Source organism: Perna viridis, chromosome 6 (assembly GCF_037379345.1).
Source record: "Perna viridis isolate PV_CMFRI_1.1 ecotype Kerala chromosome 6, ASM3737934v1, whole genome shotgun sequence".
Classification (NCBI taxonomy): domain Eukaryota; kingdom Metazoa; phylum Mollusca; class Bivalvia; order Mytilida; family Mytilidae; genus Perna; species Perna viridis.
In genome coordinates, this window is record NC_142450.1 from 30208115 (window position 1) to 30227925 (window position 19811).

Consider the following 19811-nt stretch of genomic DNA (forward strand, 5'->3'; position numbering starts at 1 on the left):
TTCTTTTTACTTGTAAAAACTATGTTTACTAGCTAGATGTTTGAAAAAAACAATTTCCCAAACATTATAAGATAGGAAGATGATAAGACCAAATACTGAAGACAAATAAACAAAAACTTGCTATCTTCGCGGTTTTAAAATTATTCCAACGTATTAAAGTAAAGGTGAGATAGTGATTAACTTCATGAAAAGCTATATTTATTTAAAAAAGGGTATCGAATTTTAAAGTCAGAGGTTTGTTTATTTAAAAGAATAATCAAGGGAACCAAGGTTATAGCGGTAATCAATAGAATGTAATCCAGGGACAAAGACCAGACATGGAAAACAGACATACACAACAAAGAATATAACGTAACTAAAATCATACATACAAAGTAACAAAAAAAAAACCAATGAGCAACTCGGACTCCACTACAAACTGCGAGCATGGACCAGGTGCAACGGTAGGGTAAGCGTCCTCTGCTTTTCTAGAAATACCCGCCGAGTCGCTCATAAAAAGTCTAGTCCGGGATAGACAAAAGAAGAAAGGAAAACTATGACACGTCGAACAAATCAGTTTTCATTAAAGCGGAGAAAATAATATTCAACACGTACAACTAAGAAAATAGGTTTTTAGCTAGAGTTACCACCGTTGTTCGACTGAAAATTATTTGGAAATTAAAATGTAGCTTGAAGTTTTCAAACGTTCTAATTTTGTAGACTTTTTCCGTTGATATACAAGATGGTTACATTTAGTTAATGTTCAGTCCCTAGTTCTTGGAAGAGATTCCTCATACTTTGTAAAAAAAAATTCCAAATCATCTTCCAAATATAAAGAAAATGTTTACAAAATGTTGGAATATTTAATCAACAACATATTTGTTGTGTGGTGGATGCGTTTTTCAACAACGGTCGGCATTCCGATAGGAACAAATTGTGCTCCTCTACTTGCTGACTTATTCCTTTACTCTTATGAGGCTGACTCTGATCCGCAGAAAGAATGTCGTTTAGCTAGGTCTTTAATCTCAGTTTCCGCTATACAGATAACGTATTATCTTTAAACAATCCTAATTTCGGGTATTTGATACATTGCATTTACCCCATAGAACTTGAGATAAAGGATACTACAGACACTGTGCGGTCAGCCTCATATCTTGACTTACACTTAGAAATCTATGGTCAAGGAAAACTACTGACCAAACTTTACGACAAACGTGAGGACTTTTCAATCAAAATTGTCAAATTTCCTTTCATCTGTGGCATCAACCCTTCAGCACCTGCGGATGGAGTGTTCATATCACAACTCAAAAGTTATGCCAGAGCTTGCCAAAAATACGCAGAAATGTTGTATCGCGCTAGACTCCTAACAAATAGCTTCTGGAACAGGGTTATGTTGCTACAAGATTGAAGTCAGCACTACAAAAGTTTTCTGGTCGTCATCATGAACTCGTGGATCGCTCCGGTGTATCAATCTGCGCCATGAAAACTGATTTGTTCAACGTGTCATAGTTTTCCTTTCCTCTTTCGTCTACCCCGGATATGACATTTCCTCTTGTTACTTTGTATGTATGATTTTAGTTACTTTATATTCTTTGTTGTGTATGTCAGTTTTCCATGTCTGGTCTTTGTCCCTGGATTACATTGTTTTGATTACTGTTATAACCTTGGTTCCCTTGATTACTCTTTTGATTACTGTTATAACCTTGGTTTCCTTGATTACTCTTTGATTACTGCTATAACCTTGGATCCCTTGATTACTCTTTGATTACTGTTATAACCTTGGTTCCCTTGATTACTCTTTGATTACTGTTATAACCTTGGTTCCCTTGATTACTCTTTGACATAAGTAAGTTTTACATTAAGAATTTATATTTGTGACTGTCTTTATTCTTGTTGCTTTACTCCTTGTGAGTTTTATTTTTAAACATTCCATGAATCATTCTTTTTATTTCACGCATATAAACGTCAAAATTAAATACTGTAAGTCGATAATTGTTCTCTTGTATATCACATTTCCGAAGTTATTAATATGATTCCAAGTGCCAATATAAAACATGATTTTCTATCAATTCTTTGCAGTACAGAAATACCAAGGTGTTATTTACCAGTTTTATTTAACAAAATTAATTTTAGTAATCATAAGGCTTTAGAAATGAAAAAATTACAAATGTTTGTAACTCTATGGACCTCGAACATTGTCTTTGCATTTTAGAATTTTCAGAAAATGTACCCCCAGAAATTTGAAAAGGCCTTTTCTAAACAGTGTTTTTCTCGAAATGTGATTAATATTACTGGTCTCTATCTCTTTAGTTTTATGTTTGTTTCTTGGGGTTTAACGTCCGAGCAAGCAGCAATATTTCAGCTATATTCAGACGATGAACATGAAATGGATGATAAAATGAACATGAAATGAAAAATGGGATGGGACACAAGCATGATAGCTTCAACAAATTTAGATTGCCACAAGTTAAAAGGGAGGGATGGGTAGGGTCGGGCAATTTAGCCTCCTGTGGCGGAGCGCAAAGGTTCTTCCTCCTATCGAAATACCACAGCAGGGTTCTTTAACGTGCGAGAAACGTGGCATCTTTCCCAACAGGGTGCACAACTATGGTTTGCGGTCAGGTTGTGCCCCAGGTGGTGGAATGGGGTACCCCTGGCGTGTTACATGCTGGGTTGTCAGGCTATAATACGGAAAACCTGACCGCAAACCATAGTGGTGCACCGTGCTGAGAAAGGTGCCACGTCCTCGCACGTTAAAGAACCCTACTGTGGTATTCTCCCGGATTAGGAGCCATAGGGCTCCGCCACAGGAGGCTAAATTGCCCACCCTTCCCACATCTCCCTATTTCCAATGGCAATCAAAAATTTCTCGACCCCCATTATCCTTGTGTCCCATCCCTTTTTCATTTCATCATCATTTCATGTTCATTTTATCATCACTTTCATGTTCATCGTCTGAATATAGCTGAAATATTGCTACTCGGACGTTAAACCCCAAAAAATAAACAAACTTTTGACTCCCGGACCTGCACGGGGCTCTTTAGTTTTAGAACCCATTGTCACTAATATAAATAATAAAAATTACATGTTTTACAAACTATGAAGCTATTTAAGCTCATTGATAAACTTAATGATGCTTTCACTTTTAGATGTCGAGTGTAAAAATAATCTTTAAACATTTAGTCTGTACCATTAAGCCATAGAAAAAATTAACATTTTTGTTTTATTTGTGGTCCATTTAATTAAACATGAGCAGTTAATGACTCCAATATCCATCTTTGACTTGCCAAGGATCAATCAATTACAACGTAAGGTGATAATGGAATATTTATGAAATCATTTAAGGCATCTCCAACTACCATACTTAAAATTCCAATAACTTAAGTAGCCGTCTTTATAAAAATCAGACAAGAGGTGATTCATGCATGTAAAAAAAACCTTACGAATTTGGTTATTTTTTGTTCAGAACCAGTTACAGACCACATCACAGTCCTTGTTTTTTTCATTTGGGTAATGCACTTTTACGATATAATTTATACAGAATGTCCTTGAAATTAGCACTTTACAAGAGTTATCGTTCCTGATTTAGTATGATTTGGTGGATTTTAGTGGTAGTGCAGTTTTCTCAAAAGGACAGAATTAAATACAGAAAGAACTATTATCACGTTATCACATAAAATTAGAGCATATGTAGACCAAAAAAAGCATCGTCTAATCCATGGGTTTTTTAACACCATGAATCACCTTACCATATTTTATTTTCACTGGTTCTTAATTGTAAAGTAGGTAGGAAAGAGTAATCAAGGGAACGGAACCAAGGTTATAGCGGTAATCAAAAGAATGTAATCAAGGGACAAAGACCAGACATGGAAAACAAAGACCATAAAGTAACTAAAATCATACAAAAACGTACAAAGTAACAAAAGCACATGAGCAACTCGGACTAAAAACTGGGAGCATGGTCCAGGTGCACCGGTAGGGTAAGCGTCCTCTGCTTTTCTAGAAACACCCGCCGAGTTGCTCATAAAAAGTCAGGTCCGGGGTAGACAAACGAGGAAAGGAAAACTATGACCCGTTGAATAAATCAGTTTCTATGGTGCAGATGGATACACCATAACGATCCACGAGTTCATGAGTTCACGACCATAAAACTTCTGTAGATGAGTTGTGATCTGAACACTCCATACGCAGGTGCTGAAGGGATGCTGCCACAGATGAAAGGAAAGTTGACAATTCTGAATAAAAAGTCATCATGTTTGTCGTAAAGTTTGGTCAATAGTTTTCCTTTACCATCGATTTCTAAGTGTAGTTAAGATATGAGGTTGACTTCACAGTGTCTGTAGTATCCTATATCTCAAGTAATTTGGGGTAGATGCGATGTATCAAATACCCAAAGTTAGGATTGTTTAAAGATAATACGTCATCTATATAGCGAAAACTGGGATTGAAGGATCTAGCCAAACGATATTCTTTCTTTCGGATCAGGTCATCTATAAAGTCAGCCTCATAAGAGTGAAGGAATAGGTCAGCAAGTAAAGGAGCACAATTTGTTCCAACTGGAATGCCGACCGTTTGTTGAAAAACACGTCTATCACACTGGACAAATATGTTGTCGATTAAAAATTCCAGCATTTTGTGAACATCTTCTTCTGTATATTGAAAGATGATTTGGAATTATTTCTTACAAAGTATGAGGAATCTCTACCAAGAACTATATATTTGTACCTAGGTGTACCTTCTTTTTTAAAAAAAAAACGATGTGTAATGTTTTTAAGTCGGGATTTTAACTGAGTATGGGGAATATAAGTATACAGTGTTTTTAGGTTTTAATGCTATTATATTAAGATAATAGTCTTGAACTGATTGTCTCCAAAAGATCTTTCGAATTTTTCAGGATCCACATTTAATTAATACCACTACGGGAGTACATTTTGCAGATCCAGCTATGAAATGTTGTTTGTATGGATTCTTGTGGAGTTTAGGAATCCACTACATAGACAGTAAATCATAATCATCGTCCTTGGTAGGGAGACCAAAAGAGGATAAAACAGATTTATGGTTTTCCACAATCTCTTCTTTGGAGAGTGTGGTAACAGTGTATGTCTTAGCACTGCTTTTATTTTCTACGTCTACCTCTGATAATAAACATTGGATGTAAAACGTTTTGCAAACAAAAACAATGTTGTTTTGGGCTTTTTCTGCTAGTAAGACAACATATTTGTCATGTATAGTAGACAATGTTTTTACTACATCGGGGTCTTTGAAAACCGATGTAGCCTTGGCACTCATTTACCTACTTAAAACTTTCATTCGTTTTATAATTAAAGACCTCACCACTCTGACAGAGAATCAATGTCTTCTTGTTCTCGTTTTATCCATTTTCTTGCATAGTCCTCGACAGCATCCATAAGAACTTTAAAGTTATAATTCCAATTTATGGAGCGTGGTTCACGGTACTTGGGACCTTTAGAAAGGATATTACGCACAGATTCGTTTTCGATGATGGTTAAATCCCCCGTAACAACGTGACCAGAAGGACCATAATTTGAATGGCGAGTTTTTACAAGAACAGTCAGGTGGTTTAGCCTTGAAGTCCTGAATCTCGAGGTTCTGCAATAGACTTATAATTGAAAATTTTGGATGGGTGAAGTATAGGAATATGAAATAATTGGCATGGATTTGTCTTTGAAATATGGGGGAATTTGTTGATAACGTTTTTGTGATCGAGGATGTTAGCCAAATTAATTGCATCTATACCTTCGTTGACAAACGGTAGTGGAACAAATGATCGTTTTTCTTCATCTTGACTTTTCACACAAACTGGTTTAAAGAGTCTGTGGAAACCAATATCCAAAATGATGGCAACAAGTCTGTATAATGATGTGGTGGGGTCAGAAACAGGAGTGTCAAGACTTGTTTTGCAAAGTGAGAGGTATAGAATAAAGTTTGGTTCAAATGTAATGAAGTCCAGGAGGTTTTTTGTATGAAAGGAAGGAGACCATCTATGGAGACATCATGTAACTTAGGTGACGTATAGTGTCGATGGCCATGACTCCTTTCCCGTCTTGAATTTTTGTCAAAAAAATTCATCATATTTATGCTATTGTTATATTGGCTTGAAAGCTTTCCTATACTTTTGATGTTGTCATTGCATCCGTAAGGTATTGCAGTACCTAGTCTGCGTATCCAGTATTCCTCTCTTTCCCTACGATGGTTTTAACTTAGAATGGGACTGTTCGTAGGATGGTAAATTTTTTCTCAAATATGAACTTTCATAGATAGGATTGAATAATTTTGTTGATTAAATTGTTGATAAACTGTCGGGAATTCGGTGGTGTTAATTCCCGAACGATGACCGCACATTCTTTTGTTTAATCGTTCTTGCGTTTCTCCAACATATACTAAACCAGATAAGTTGCATTCTAATCCATATATTAAGTTTGTTAATTTGAACCTTAAATCATCGTGACTTCTTGTATGGAAGGTTTTGTTTGTAAGGGAACTGGGGAAGTAAGAGTCGGTTATAAATATGTTGCATGTTTCGCAATTTTAATACCACATTTAGATATGGTACAATGTGGTTCGTCATCGTTGTAGTCAAATATATCATTTGAAGTGATGGAACATGGTTTGATAATTTTGAAATAGTCAGAATGTTTGTACTGGAATAGATGGTCTGCAGACTGAACGTGTGATTGGGTACTTTTAGTTGAATTGGTCGGGGCACTTTCCATACCACATGTGAGTGTGCTAACATTCCCATCTGGGGACACCACATTCGTACAAGACAACAGAGTGTCCGATCTGCTGTCAGGTTCAGACCTTTTTATACTGTTTTTCTTTCATTCCTCTTGGTGAAAGCATTCCTTTTCAGCCGAGTTACTCCAATTAATTTGTTTTCAATCAAATTACATGTATACTCAAATGACAATGTTTTGATCAAATAATCCTGTATTGATTATTAAGTTAGTATGCATAAGTCAAGCTTATCTTTGTCCCATCTGTGATTACTATGCCATGCGTGGAAACTGATGGAAGCACATGCTTTAACTCCATATTTAAGATTAAACAAACAAGTCAGGCTTTTTTTCTCCTACACACGATATTGTTGATATAGGAGAAAACGGATTTATCACACGTCGTTATGTCATACATGAGTAGGAAATTGTTATTGAAAAGTAGCGTTTGGCATCATGCGACTCTATCTCATAACCACGGTTTGGATGCACAATTGGGGTGAAATAAAGAAAACAGAACAGGGAATAAATTTTCTCCCTGTCTATCTCCTGTGTTATAAGTGGAACAGTCTGAGTATTCTAAGCAGTCAAGGATTCTAGATTTTATATCACTATACATATTCACAATAACATTGAACACATTTCCATCAATAGATGTATCAAGCAATATCGATCATAGCCCGGACGCCAAACAGTATCGAATGCCTTTTTAAAATCAATGAACGCACAGGAAAGCTTTTTTCTTTTTTTTTTCTTGGCATTTCATACATCAGATATAAAGTAAAAATACTATCAACAGTAGAATACCAATGCCTGGATCCAAACTGTTTTTCATTAAGTAAAAGATAATTCTTAAAAAAAAGTGTTCAGTCTGGCATTTAGTATGAACGTAAATAGTTCATACAGCTCAAAATAGCAATAGTATAATGTTTTGGATTTATTTTTGCTCCCTTGTTTTTTTAAAATGGGAAAATATTCCCAACTAACCAACTCTCGGGTACTATTCTTGATTAAAATACAATATCAAGCAGTTTCAAATAAATTGGCGTAAGGAAATTACATGTTGTTTTAATATAATCATTAACAATTTGATCATCGCCACAGGCTTTTCCATTTTTCAAATCCTAATAAAATTTTACATTCCATCTACGAAATCTCATCATTTAAGATAGCATTAGATTCGTTCTCATCATGATAAAAAATTATATTTTGTCCTTCATCTTTCTGTTCATTTTTTAAAGCTAAATAGTGCATCTAGGGAAATTTCAGAAATCTCTCTACGGCATTAAGTTTTCAATATGTCCTATTATTCTTTTGTTTTGCTGCTTCTAATGGATTTCAATTTCTTTCTCTTTTGACGTAGGTGTTCAACCATAGCTTTATTCATTTCACATTTATATGCTTTTCCTTTGTTTTAAGGTCATTCTTATTATTTTAAAATTCTTGTGACGTCTTTTGGCTGTACGGAATGCCTTCCGCTTTTCCCAACACTCTTAGTTAAAACGAAGCTTGTTGTCTTTTGGATTATTACGATTTTTCGGTAAACATTTCGGATTGTACATGCCAAGCACGCGTTCAGCAGGTTTAAGAAGTATGACATTGCTATCGTTTACCAAGTCTTTAACATGCTGCTGTGTAAGAGCTCTTGTATCAATGTGACACAGTTCTTCAATTACTTTATTACACTTAAGAACATTTATGCATTCTTTATATTGCAAAATATATGTGTGTTTACTGTCACATGCTGAAAAGAAACAGGGTTGATAGGTCGGGGGGGGTTTGGAGGGTGGGGGAGTACAATTGTAGTTTCTTGACTAATAAGCTTAAAAGAGAGAAAAAAAGGACACTGTAATGGTGCACATGCCTGTCTATCAGCTAGTTTTCATTTTAAATTGCTGACAGTGCTGGCACTGGAGGCCGCCATTGTTGTTTAATACGATAAATACCGGAACCGGTGACGGAAAAGGCGGAAATTTCCGGAATTTCAGAAAAATTGCCGATAAAAAAGGTAGGGTCGGTAGGGTGACCGTAAACACACATTTTTTGGCCTATTGGTCGACTTTATCACTGTCCCATTTCCTAATTTTCTTTCCAATAAAACTACCATCCAAAACCGCTTCTTTTTATAAGGGGTGGATGGGAGCTGTGATATTAAGAAACAAGGATATGGGGCAGTGACCGTCGGAGTATAATGATGAGAAATCTAGAACATACAAAGTATCAATAAATAGCAAAAAAATCAACAGAGCACATACAATAATCTAAAACACTTGATTGCATGCAAGTAAATTTATCAGTTTTATCACCGTTAACTCTCCCGTTTAATACAAACAAAATATTATTTCTACGAAAATCTAACAACTGGTTTCCATAATTTGTTTTCACAGTGTCCATACTATTTCGGTTATACAGCATGTCATACTGGGGTAAACATTTTGCAAAGTTGACAAAGTTATCATAGGGACCATGTTAATCACTTAAAACTTCAACAAAATCTTTATCATTACTAGTTCTCCCATTAAATACTCCATTCAGGAGAATGTAGTTATAATTTTGAGAAAACTTCAAATAATCATGTGACAAACAGGGTTTTAGATATTTTAGACCGAGAGACTAGTTAACTGTCTGTATCCATTACTTGAGCATATCTATCACATTCATTTTTTAATCCAAAAGCAATACCTCCAAATTTTTCAATTTATCAGTACAAACTTATTCACTCGTAACATAATTGCATCTAGACCATCAGTTTTAGACTCAACAACAGACATAAAAGCATTCACCAAATCAATTAATTCAAGATATTTTACTTTATTTAACACCACACCACAACTTTAAGTCAATATTTTTTTATTTTACTAGTTTACTGTTCAAAATGGTTTCAAAATTTCTCATTTGATCCCCTTGGGTATTCTAAATTTGGAAATTTCTGTTGGGTGTGAAGGATGTTCGTCTGCGCTTATAAGACGACTCGTGATACGTCGCTGATCTCTAATTACTCCTGGTGTTGAACCGTTCGAGTTAAAGGATACTCGATGTTTACCTATGTATATACAAGAAAGCAGTGATTAATATTACATTAAATATGCAAGTACAAAAAACTACAGTCCAAATAACTCTAAAATAACTTTGAATTTTAATCTACTAGGTCTGTCTTAATTGCTCTGCTATTAAAACTTTTATAGACATTTCATCAAAAATGTTTTGTGATATTATCATATATTTAGTACATGTACTATTAAATTAAGTCAGTTCATCGGGTGTAAAGTGTCCTAATTCAAGACACTGAAAAGTAGATTATAACTTAATATTTGTGTCTAAAGAATTTCCTGATTTTTCTCATAAACGATGTTAGACGAACATACTGTAGACATTTGATTTAAAAAAAAACAAAGGTCAGCAAACCTGATTTGGCGATGTTGGAGACTATTTACAAGACTTGATATAGGTTATATAGTGTAGTTTTTCTTCTCACGTGTACAATTGAAAAAAGTCTATAAAATGTCTTTATTTTTTAAAAAGAATATTCTTATCCCACAATCTATCATATCCTAAACAGAAAATCAGGGGTTTTCTTGTAATTTAAAAAAAAAGTTGAAAAAAAAATCATTACATTTGTAAAGAGTATTTTCCCTCTAATTATCTTCCTGGAAAGAGTCTTTTTTCGTTACGCTCGTAACTGTAACGTGTATAGTTTAATGTCAAAATTTCCTTTAAAATAATTTTAACATTAAGATTATAAATCATATCATCTTTGCTAATTCAAGGTCGTCTGAATATAGCTGAAATATTGCTGCTCGGACGTTAAATCCCAACAATCAATCAGCTAATTCAAGGAGGTAGACCTAGGGTAAGGGACATAACTCTTGAAATCAGTTATATATTTGTATCATATTCAATTTCATCAAAACCTATCAAGCTTTCATTTGAAACAGAATGAAATTAGTCCAAGTTACTTTGACGCTTACGTGAGATTGATGTAAAATGCCGAATACAAACGTTCAAATGATTTGTAAGGGTTGTGTCCCTTAACCTAGGTATACCTCCCTAAGATACACCCTTCTATTTGCAAGACGATAGAATAAAAATGCTCTGGTTACCTATAGAAGTTTAATTTTTTGGTGGAAGACTATCTCATTAGCAATCATACCACATCTTCAATTTTATATTTTGTGTGCAAGGAAGTTTTTAGAATTCAAATTGAATTTACCTGCTTATGAGGTTGACAATAATATAGTATACATCCCAAGGAACAGAACTGATTCGGAGGTATCGAAAGTAGGATGACATTTTACGGTGAGTTTTAAAAGTCAAGTTCGTAGTTAATAGGAACACATCGAATGAAATATTTAAACAAACAAAAACTAGAAAAAAAGTGAGAAGGAAATTATAATACGGAAAAAATATTTTAGTGGATTTTCCTTTTTACAAAGACTCATTTACTGACGGGTCGATGCCACCTTTGGTGACCAAAGGTCCCCGCGGGTATTCACCAAGCAGGTGGTCAGACTTTTTTGACCCCGAATTAAATAAGATTTTATCATATTTATCCAAATTTGCAGTATTAAAAATTTCATAGTGTCTAAAACACTGAGACTTGCACATGGTAGGACCCCTTGTGATGGATTTGGCTTCCTATTTCGATACTTTTGGTTTTGAGTACTTTTTTCATACAATTATTTTTTGGATTTACATCTTCCTATGTATTTGATTGTCAGGCTGCTGGTGAAAGAGAGGTAGCTCCTTGAAACACGTGTACAATACATCAAAATTTGCAATGTACATGTAAATGATTGGTATATTTAGTATTAACTACGACTGGAATAGAGCACGGAAATTACTTTTCCCTTTCATTTATTTTGAAATTATACAAAAAATTACTCAAATATATTTGAAACATAAGATTACATTTATTGCCATATGAAAGGCAAAAGCAGATCATAGAACTTTTAATCAAACTTTAATGCTTACGAGAGATTTACAAAATAAATTAAAGGACAAGAAGATTGTGCCGTGTGTTCAAAGTGCATGAAGTTGAGAGGAAGAAGGAGAACTAAGCGTTCATCCTAATACAACTAATATTTTGATTAATTTGATTTAACGTTGCTGATGAGAGGTTACTCCTTGAAACACGTGTACAACATATTGAAACTTTTGTATTTTATAGACACGGAAACATTTACAACAAATGTTTGAAATTTGTACAAAGTTGCAGGACATGTTTTTAATCCAAATACGAAACGGAAGTAAATAACACAGAATACCGACACTATTTAAAGTATGACTAATATTTTTTTCGGTCTATGAAGAAATAATCTTAATCACGTGGAGCACACTAAAAAACCTGCGTTTTTTTTTCAATTATGCACCACGGGAATAGCAAAGTCAAATAACCCGAAAAAATATCACATCCTTTTATTATGATTTAATTTTAATACGCTCCCAAAGAGGGCGTAAATGGCTGTATTATCAACTGGGTATATATACTTATGGGCAGAGAAGGCATAAATATCCGGTTTGTGCATGTAAACTCGGGAACTTAAAAACAGTAATAATGGCAGCTTCATTTTCGTACTCTTCGAAAAATGTGATTGAGAACAGAACCAGTCTAAGTAGCATTTTTGATTAAGTTCAAAACATATCATATTTTTTCCAAGATGTCGATTGTCAAAACAGTCAACAGAAGGCGCTCAAATGTTTACGAAAATACCATTACCCATAATGCCATACGATTGCCAAAACGACCCCAAGACATTTCGGACCACAACAATCGAACCAATAACGTATATCCGGTTTTGACTTAGTTTATACGCTCCCGAAGCGAGCGTTTATGCTTGTATTATCAACTTGGTTCTGTATTCTTATGGCAACAAAAAGCATCGATATCCGGTTTGCATCTGCATTTTCAGGAGCTGAAAAACAGCATAATGGCAGCTTCATTTGCGTTTACTTGTATGTGTGCGACTGAGAATCAAACCAGTCTCGGAAAATATTTACCAGTTTCGATAATTAAATACAAATCGAATCATAGCTTTCCCAAGATAGGGTTGGCCTTATAGTATGCAGTATGGTGCGTAAATGTTTACGAAAATTACGTAATCAATATTACCCATAATTCTCGGGTCATAAAAATTGCGAAACGAGAACGAATCAAAACGAAACGAAAATAATCGATAAAAGAAAGAATCGAAACGAATCAATTAAATAAATGAATCAAATCGTTATAAAAACAAGATTTAACTATACAAAATTAAACAGAATGAAGCGAAACTAAATGTAATAAAAGAAATCTTTTAAGAAGTTTCGCAAATTATAAGAAACATAATGTTAACCAGTGCTGGACGATTCGACCAAAAGACATTTCGGACTATGACAACCAATAATTCCTTATGAATGCTGGACATTTCGGCCAATAGACATATCAGACCATGACAATTAGTAAAATGCTTTAGGACAAATATGTATCATTACAAAATTTACCATACTTGAAGGTTATAAGTGTGATATATCATATCAGAGCTTGAGGAATGAAGCAAGCAATCTTCATCAAAATTTGTTTCTTCATCAATTGACTGATAACCAAAACTGGCCGCACTGTAGGGACCACATTGAAGATAATCATCATTTCTTGTTATCTTGCAATTATCATGCTCTCCACAGGAGGTCACTGCAGTCTGTCTGCTTAGACCTTAACATTATATTGCTGACAGACATTAAACTTTTCATAAAATATAATAATATTGATTTTATAAAAAAAAAATACTAATTTAAGTATCTATTCGTCAGCATTATAAATGATATATTTATCATGCACTTTAATTTAATTATTGCTAGATATTTAAAATCATTTCAAATCAATTCCATCTTCCTTAATGAAGGGATGGGTGCATGATGCCTAGTACACATGAAATATGCAGAAAATACTTATTTTGTCAAGATCGAGTTAATAATTTTTTCAATCTTTGAACTTTATCCATCAATGTTTACAAAAATGTATATTAATAACATATACTGAAATAAACAAAGAGTTTAATTTAAAGACAATGGAAAAGTTGTGCATTTGTAATTTAAATTGCACAGAGAATTACCATTATAATTTTTTTAGAGTAAATTGTTAATTTAAATTTAAAGTGCTTGAATATAATCATCAATCAATGTACTATTACATATATGTGTGTGTGTGTGAGAGTGTGTGTGTTTTCAAGTCATGTGAATATCTTCTATCTGACTGTTGTATGTTGCTTTGTATGGAGAGGCCTTGCTATCCAATTCCATTCAATTTTTTTATTGAATAAAATATGTTTAAATCATCAAATCAGAGCTGACAACAATTATCAGTTGTTTTTTTTTTATTAATGTTTCTTCGGAAGCGTTAAAGGGTTTCACCTTCATTATATTACCAAAATTCAAAAGAGTAAATCATTTAATAAACAAATGTTGATGGCGTTACAGTCTATGAAATGATGGACAATTTTTGTTATCCAATCAGAAAGCGCGTGACATCTGAAATTAAATTTTTAATAGATGCAAAGTATATAACGACCAATAAGTAATTCCGCGACCTAAACTACAAATACAAAATATCTGTATGTCTGACAACTAATCTATTAAACTGATCTAATCTTTGAAATAAATTACTTTTGATGATTTAGTTGCTGATAAATGGACAAGTAGTTTTGTTGTGTTTTTTTTTCAGACAAATTATTTTTTTTACTATTTTACTTAAGGAAAAAATGTGGATTCCGATTAATAACCGTTAAACATTTATTACTGTTTAATAATCAACCCCATCGACCAAATTCTTTAGAGAGTTAGATCGATAAGCGTTTTATTAACGAAGCAAATCAAATGATTAATATTTAACTGTGATTGATAAATGGTCGATGATCAGTTGATCGATTAGTTATTTCGGAAGTAGGACAAAACTAGTTTAGTATGACACTACGATAAATACAGGATTTCTCATGATTCACTATATCAAAAAGCAAGATAAATGATATATCGATCTGTATTTTGAATAAATAGTTTGTTATTTATTTTAGGATTGAATTGAGATGTTACTATGCCGAAACATACGAATAAATAATGGAATTAACCATATCAGGAAGTCTTTTTTCCAATCAAAACATTGGTCGATTTTTTCACATAACGTAAAATTGAACTTGCTAGACACAGTTTCTTTTTGTAATGCCAATAAATTATTTACGTATTTTATTAGATAAAAAAGATAGACCTAAAAATATAAACTTTTGATCTTTCTAAGAAATACAGATGAAAAATGAACTGTCGGAAATAGATAAGATTTTCTCGATATTTGTCGCTACTAATGACGGGTTATTGTTGGCTGTGTCGGCCTAACTATGTCGAATGAGTTAACAACATAAACATCAGCGTTTTGGAGAGGGGTTGAATTTAGTTGAGTGTACTGTCAGTATTTTGTTTAAGGAGGATTCCCCTCTCGCTGTTGTTTAAACATATACAAGTTAGAACGTTTCAATTTAGTTTTGTTCATTTGATGATAAAGTGACTTTGGGGTAATTTTTAACTGCAAATGGTCTTACTTTCTTCAGAACAATCATGTCTCTTCCCAAATTCCCAGAGTTCTATTTAGGGAAAGGAGAATATCTTAGTCTTTGGTGATGGTATCTATTAAAAGAAGTCAAGTCTTCTCATTTGTTACTGAAATCATGTGTTCATGTAAAATTAAAAAAACAAATAATCGTCTTTGAGCAAAGTTTGATGACAAAAACATCACACGTTTTATAGAGAGTTATAATTAAACTTACGTAAGTTCTTCCTATCCTTCCCGAAATCATAAAACGAATACCGTCCCTTTTTGAATAACACAAATTGAGCCGTAAACTGCTCTTTAAACACATTTCGTGATGTTTCTGCCTGACTATTCGTGTCCTCTGACATTATGTGATGTTTGTTACTGAATGGAGTAAGTTGCTCTGGGTTTGATAACCGTGGATAGAAAGTGATATTAAAATCCGATGTTTTCCCATGTGAATAAATGATATTGTACATTAAACATATTTCCTTCAAAGAACAAACAGAATCTGAACAATTTCAAAATTGGTATGAGAAAAGCACATAAATGAAAGTGAATCTTTCTATAAAACAATTTCGACAAAATTGATAATCGTCTTGAAAGGTTTCGAGAAAAAAGTATATCAAAGATCTAAGGTCATTTTTTCCCATTATGTTTGTAATATGTTTCCAGCTGTTTGTCTTCCCTATTCAATAATTAATCTCCCGCGGTTCTACAATGTGTATTAATTCTACAGTATCGATGTTACATGGCTTAATTTCCGTTCTTTGGTTTAATAAATTCCATAAAGATGTATATTATATAGAAAATCGTCCTATTAAACCAGGTAAAAGTGGAAAGATTATAGACATTCTTTACAGTTCATATATATATATGTTCCTATGATGATATTGTGCAGTTACATTGAAAGGTGATAGAAAAGGGGTATATAGGGGTTCATGGACGTGTTACTAATCTCTGTATAATTCATACACCGCTAATGGTAGAAGTGATTACTCAGCGAACAAAGGATGTTTTTTGTCAATGAAGCCACGACAGTGGCGGAAATTGCCCTAGGCATCCGCGATGATGATGATGATGATTTGGGGTTTTTACGGTCTTGACTATCCTTACGGATCTCGCACGACCGCCCCTTATGGGGAATCTGTTAGTAATGCCAGTTAGTAGTAGAAGGTAGCGGAGCCCAGCCTTCGGGATATCTGACCGAACAACTCAGTCAGAGTATGTCCTACTAGCGGCTGGGCTGCTGTGTTGACGCTCTGGCCTACTCCCAGACCCCACGTGGGTCCGAGAGCATCTCCCCACTCTAACTGTTTGCGATTTCGTAAACGTGTAGAAAGACCTAGGCATCGCATGAAAATCTTGCTAAATATCATAATTTTCGGTAGCACTCACATGCATCCGCGATCAATACCATTGTGAATGGAAAAGAATGAAACGTGAATTGGAAAGGAGTAAAAATAGCCATAAAATTGATAGTTTATCAAACAGCATGCAAGGAAAATTTCGCGTCTTCCATTTTATTTAGAAATCTGTGTAATATTTACGCACCATTTAATGACTTGTTTCTTGATCACGTGGTGAAAAAATGTTACAGTCACCGGCCATCTCATGCGTATGAATATCTCACGTGACCTTAGAAGAAAAGTTTCTGAAGCTGAAGGAAACGCCAAACGGGAAATGGTTTGATTAAATGAGGTGGGTTACTGCACGAAAGCACTCCCTAATGTAGACACAATTCTATCATTACAGATACTATTTGCGAACGAGCATCATGTCAAATCTTCTGTATTAATCCTGATTATTTTTTTTCATATCATTGATGTACAATACTTGTAAAATGTTCCTTGTACTCTGTTAGTTTATGATAAATAGGTATGCATTTATCATGATCTCATAGTCCTGATAATTTACCATTTTTTGCTGTGTAAAGTATGATTATATTCATGTTACAAACTTAAGAAGGTTTGAACTTTTTGAATCAGTATATAATTATGCAACAACAGCTAAAGTATAGGTATTGCATGCTATACATACATTGTATGTACCAACAAATACTTGTAACATGTATTTTTTTTCCGACGCAGTTATTTCCAGAATGAAATGTAGAAAATTATAAGTAAAAAGAACAAATTTTATTGTGTTGGCTATCTTTTTTTTTAAAGATAAGACTTGTTTACAATGTGTTACTTGTAAACAGTACAAAAACCTAGTTTCAATTGATGTATTCATATCATTGTTCGTCGTCTTAATACATATACACATATTTACAATTAACAACACATGTTGAAAACTGTGTAACGTACTTGTTTTTGTCTAAGTTTAGAATAGATAGTAAAAATGTTATTTAACAAAAGTTTTCAATTTCTGTTTATTTAGAATATTTTGACAGCATTGCATTTGATAGGGATGGGATTTGCTAGTTATCTGATTTAGCCATTAAACAAATATACGGGGTCCATTAGTACTGAAAGATACAAGTTGTTTGAATGACATAAAAATACAGATTGTTTCTATCACAATCTTGAATACCCTTTTTGTGTCTCTCAGGACTGCCCCATTTTATGACTCTGTTAGTAACTCTATCTAGTAGAAGTGAAAGAACCTTGGTTTTTGGGTGAACTACTATGTTGATGCTTTGGTCTGATTGTATGGCCATAATTTATTTTGAAAATAATTAGACACCAAAAAAATGGCAAATTTACATACTTTGACACAGGAACACAGGATTCAACAGTGGTTTAACTAAAGAGTCTTTGTCCATGTATGACTAATGGAGAACTTGGAGTTGTATAAATATTTGCTTCAATTCTATGATAAGTAACAGCAAAAGATATGTAGTGAAGCAAAACGAACATGGAAGAGTGAATTAACATGTGTATTTTAAATGTGTATCGTCAAATATGTGTGTGTGAAAAGTAAGAAAATATTGTGAGTCATTTTCCGCCATTCGTCTTGTCAACTGAAGAAGCCATGGCTGCTCAGCTAATAAACGGTCTTTGAAAAAAAATTTCTTCTAAAAGAAAGAATGGTAAAATTATTACTTTCCCTAGTTTAAAATATTACAATCGTTTTTATGATTAGAAATATGATTGTGCAGTGAGAAACAGAACAAACTATGAAGGCTTCATTAACTCAGTACTTCAGTACTTTGATTTCAATCTACATACGCCATATTTTACGTGACTATAGTGGGTGTGGCATCTTTGACCCTTTTTACTCGAAAACGCTAAGAAATATCTGAAATCTGATTGAAAATCGCAGGCAGGTGTTTTATAAGGAATCCAATAAAAAAGATTTTTACCCCTTATAACTCAAAAAACGGTAAAAAGTATCTGAAATCTGATTGAAAAACGCAGGCAGAATGTAATACGGACAAAAAATAGAATAGTCGATTCTTTTAATTTTTTTTTTTTGGGGGGGGGGGACATTTGGCCCTTAGACCCCTGAAAACAAAAACACAGTAAGAGATATCTGAAACATGATTGAAAATTTCATAAAGAAACCAATATTTTTTTTTATTTAAAATGTTGAACTAGAAATTCGGGCTAGAATTAAAAAAAAGTTTGTTTTTATTGTCGTGGTCCATTTTTAACTCCAAAACGTTATAGATAAGCCTACCCTGTAAAAAATTTTAAATACAAAATTTCAAAAGAAACAGATTAACAAGGGATTAGGTGATCCATCAGATAGTTTCGGGGGTTATGCTATCCTTTTATTAAAGAATTGACAAAAACAAACGTGAGTGGCAATTAATTGTCTGGAACCCCTTTCTTCATACCAGTTTCTTGATCGGAACCACTGTCTCTTTTTGTAAATGGGCCTGCATGTCTTCTCATTGGTACTCAGCCTTCCTCTTTATATTTCATTGTTATGATTGATGACTATTTATAATTTCGCAGGATATTCATTTCTAGCTTACCATCAAATGGTTTATTATGTGTCTAAGAATAAAGCATTAGTAGACAACTTGAATATATCGACACTGAATGACTGGTTTATTCGGATAAATACATAGAAATATACAGATACTGATAAGAGGTTGGTCTCAACTATTTTATTTTTAATTGGATCGTTTTTAATACAAACAAAATTATTCAGCATATTAAGTTCGCAGTAAACGTTGTTTATTGGATTTGTTTATTGGCGTAAATAACATAGAATTGAATTTAATATATTAAAAATACATACAACGTGGACCTAACTATCTGCATTTGAACTTTAACGGGGTATGCCGATGGGATTATTTTCCTGCGGTAATGTAAGATAATCGCAAATGCGATCAGGCTTTACAAATCTAACAGGCTCTTGCGACTGCTATGTCAATTCTGATTTTCGATCATGCTATCAGGCTTTACAAATCTAAGGCTCTGGCGACTGCTAATCAATTCTGATCTTCGACCTAAATTGATAAAAATCGATTTCACTGTTCTTGTGTCAATTCCAATGTCAGTCTGTCCTGCTATTTTTGTCGTCTAGATTCCTTCATGAAATATGGGTGGTCCATATACAGTGACATCTCATAATTATTCTATTTGGCT

At 33.7% G+C, this 19811-nt stretch overlaps 1 protein-coding gene across 2 annotated transcripts in view; it reads right to left on the reverse strand.

Moving 5' to 3' along the window:
- The window catches only part of LOC148614494 (uncharacterized), a 39128-nt gene extending 23455 nt beyond the window's left edge, over positions 1-15673 (reverse strand). Inside the window, exon 1 of one of the 2 annotated variants that reach the window (XM_088588596.1) lies at positions 15503-15673. In XM_088588596.1, the coding sequence (XP_088444722.1) occupies positions 15503-15635 (133 nt within the window). In that variant the 5' untranslated portion in view covers positions 15636-15673. The remainder of the gene's footprint in view (positions 1-15502) is intronic. The other variant, XM_088588597.1, reaches the window with a different exon arrangement.
- Positions 15674-19811: the final 4138 nt, after the last annotated feature.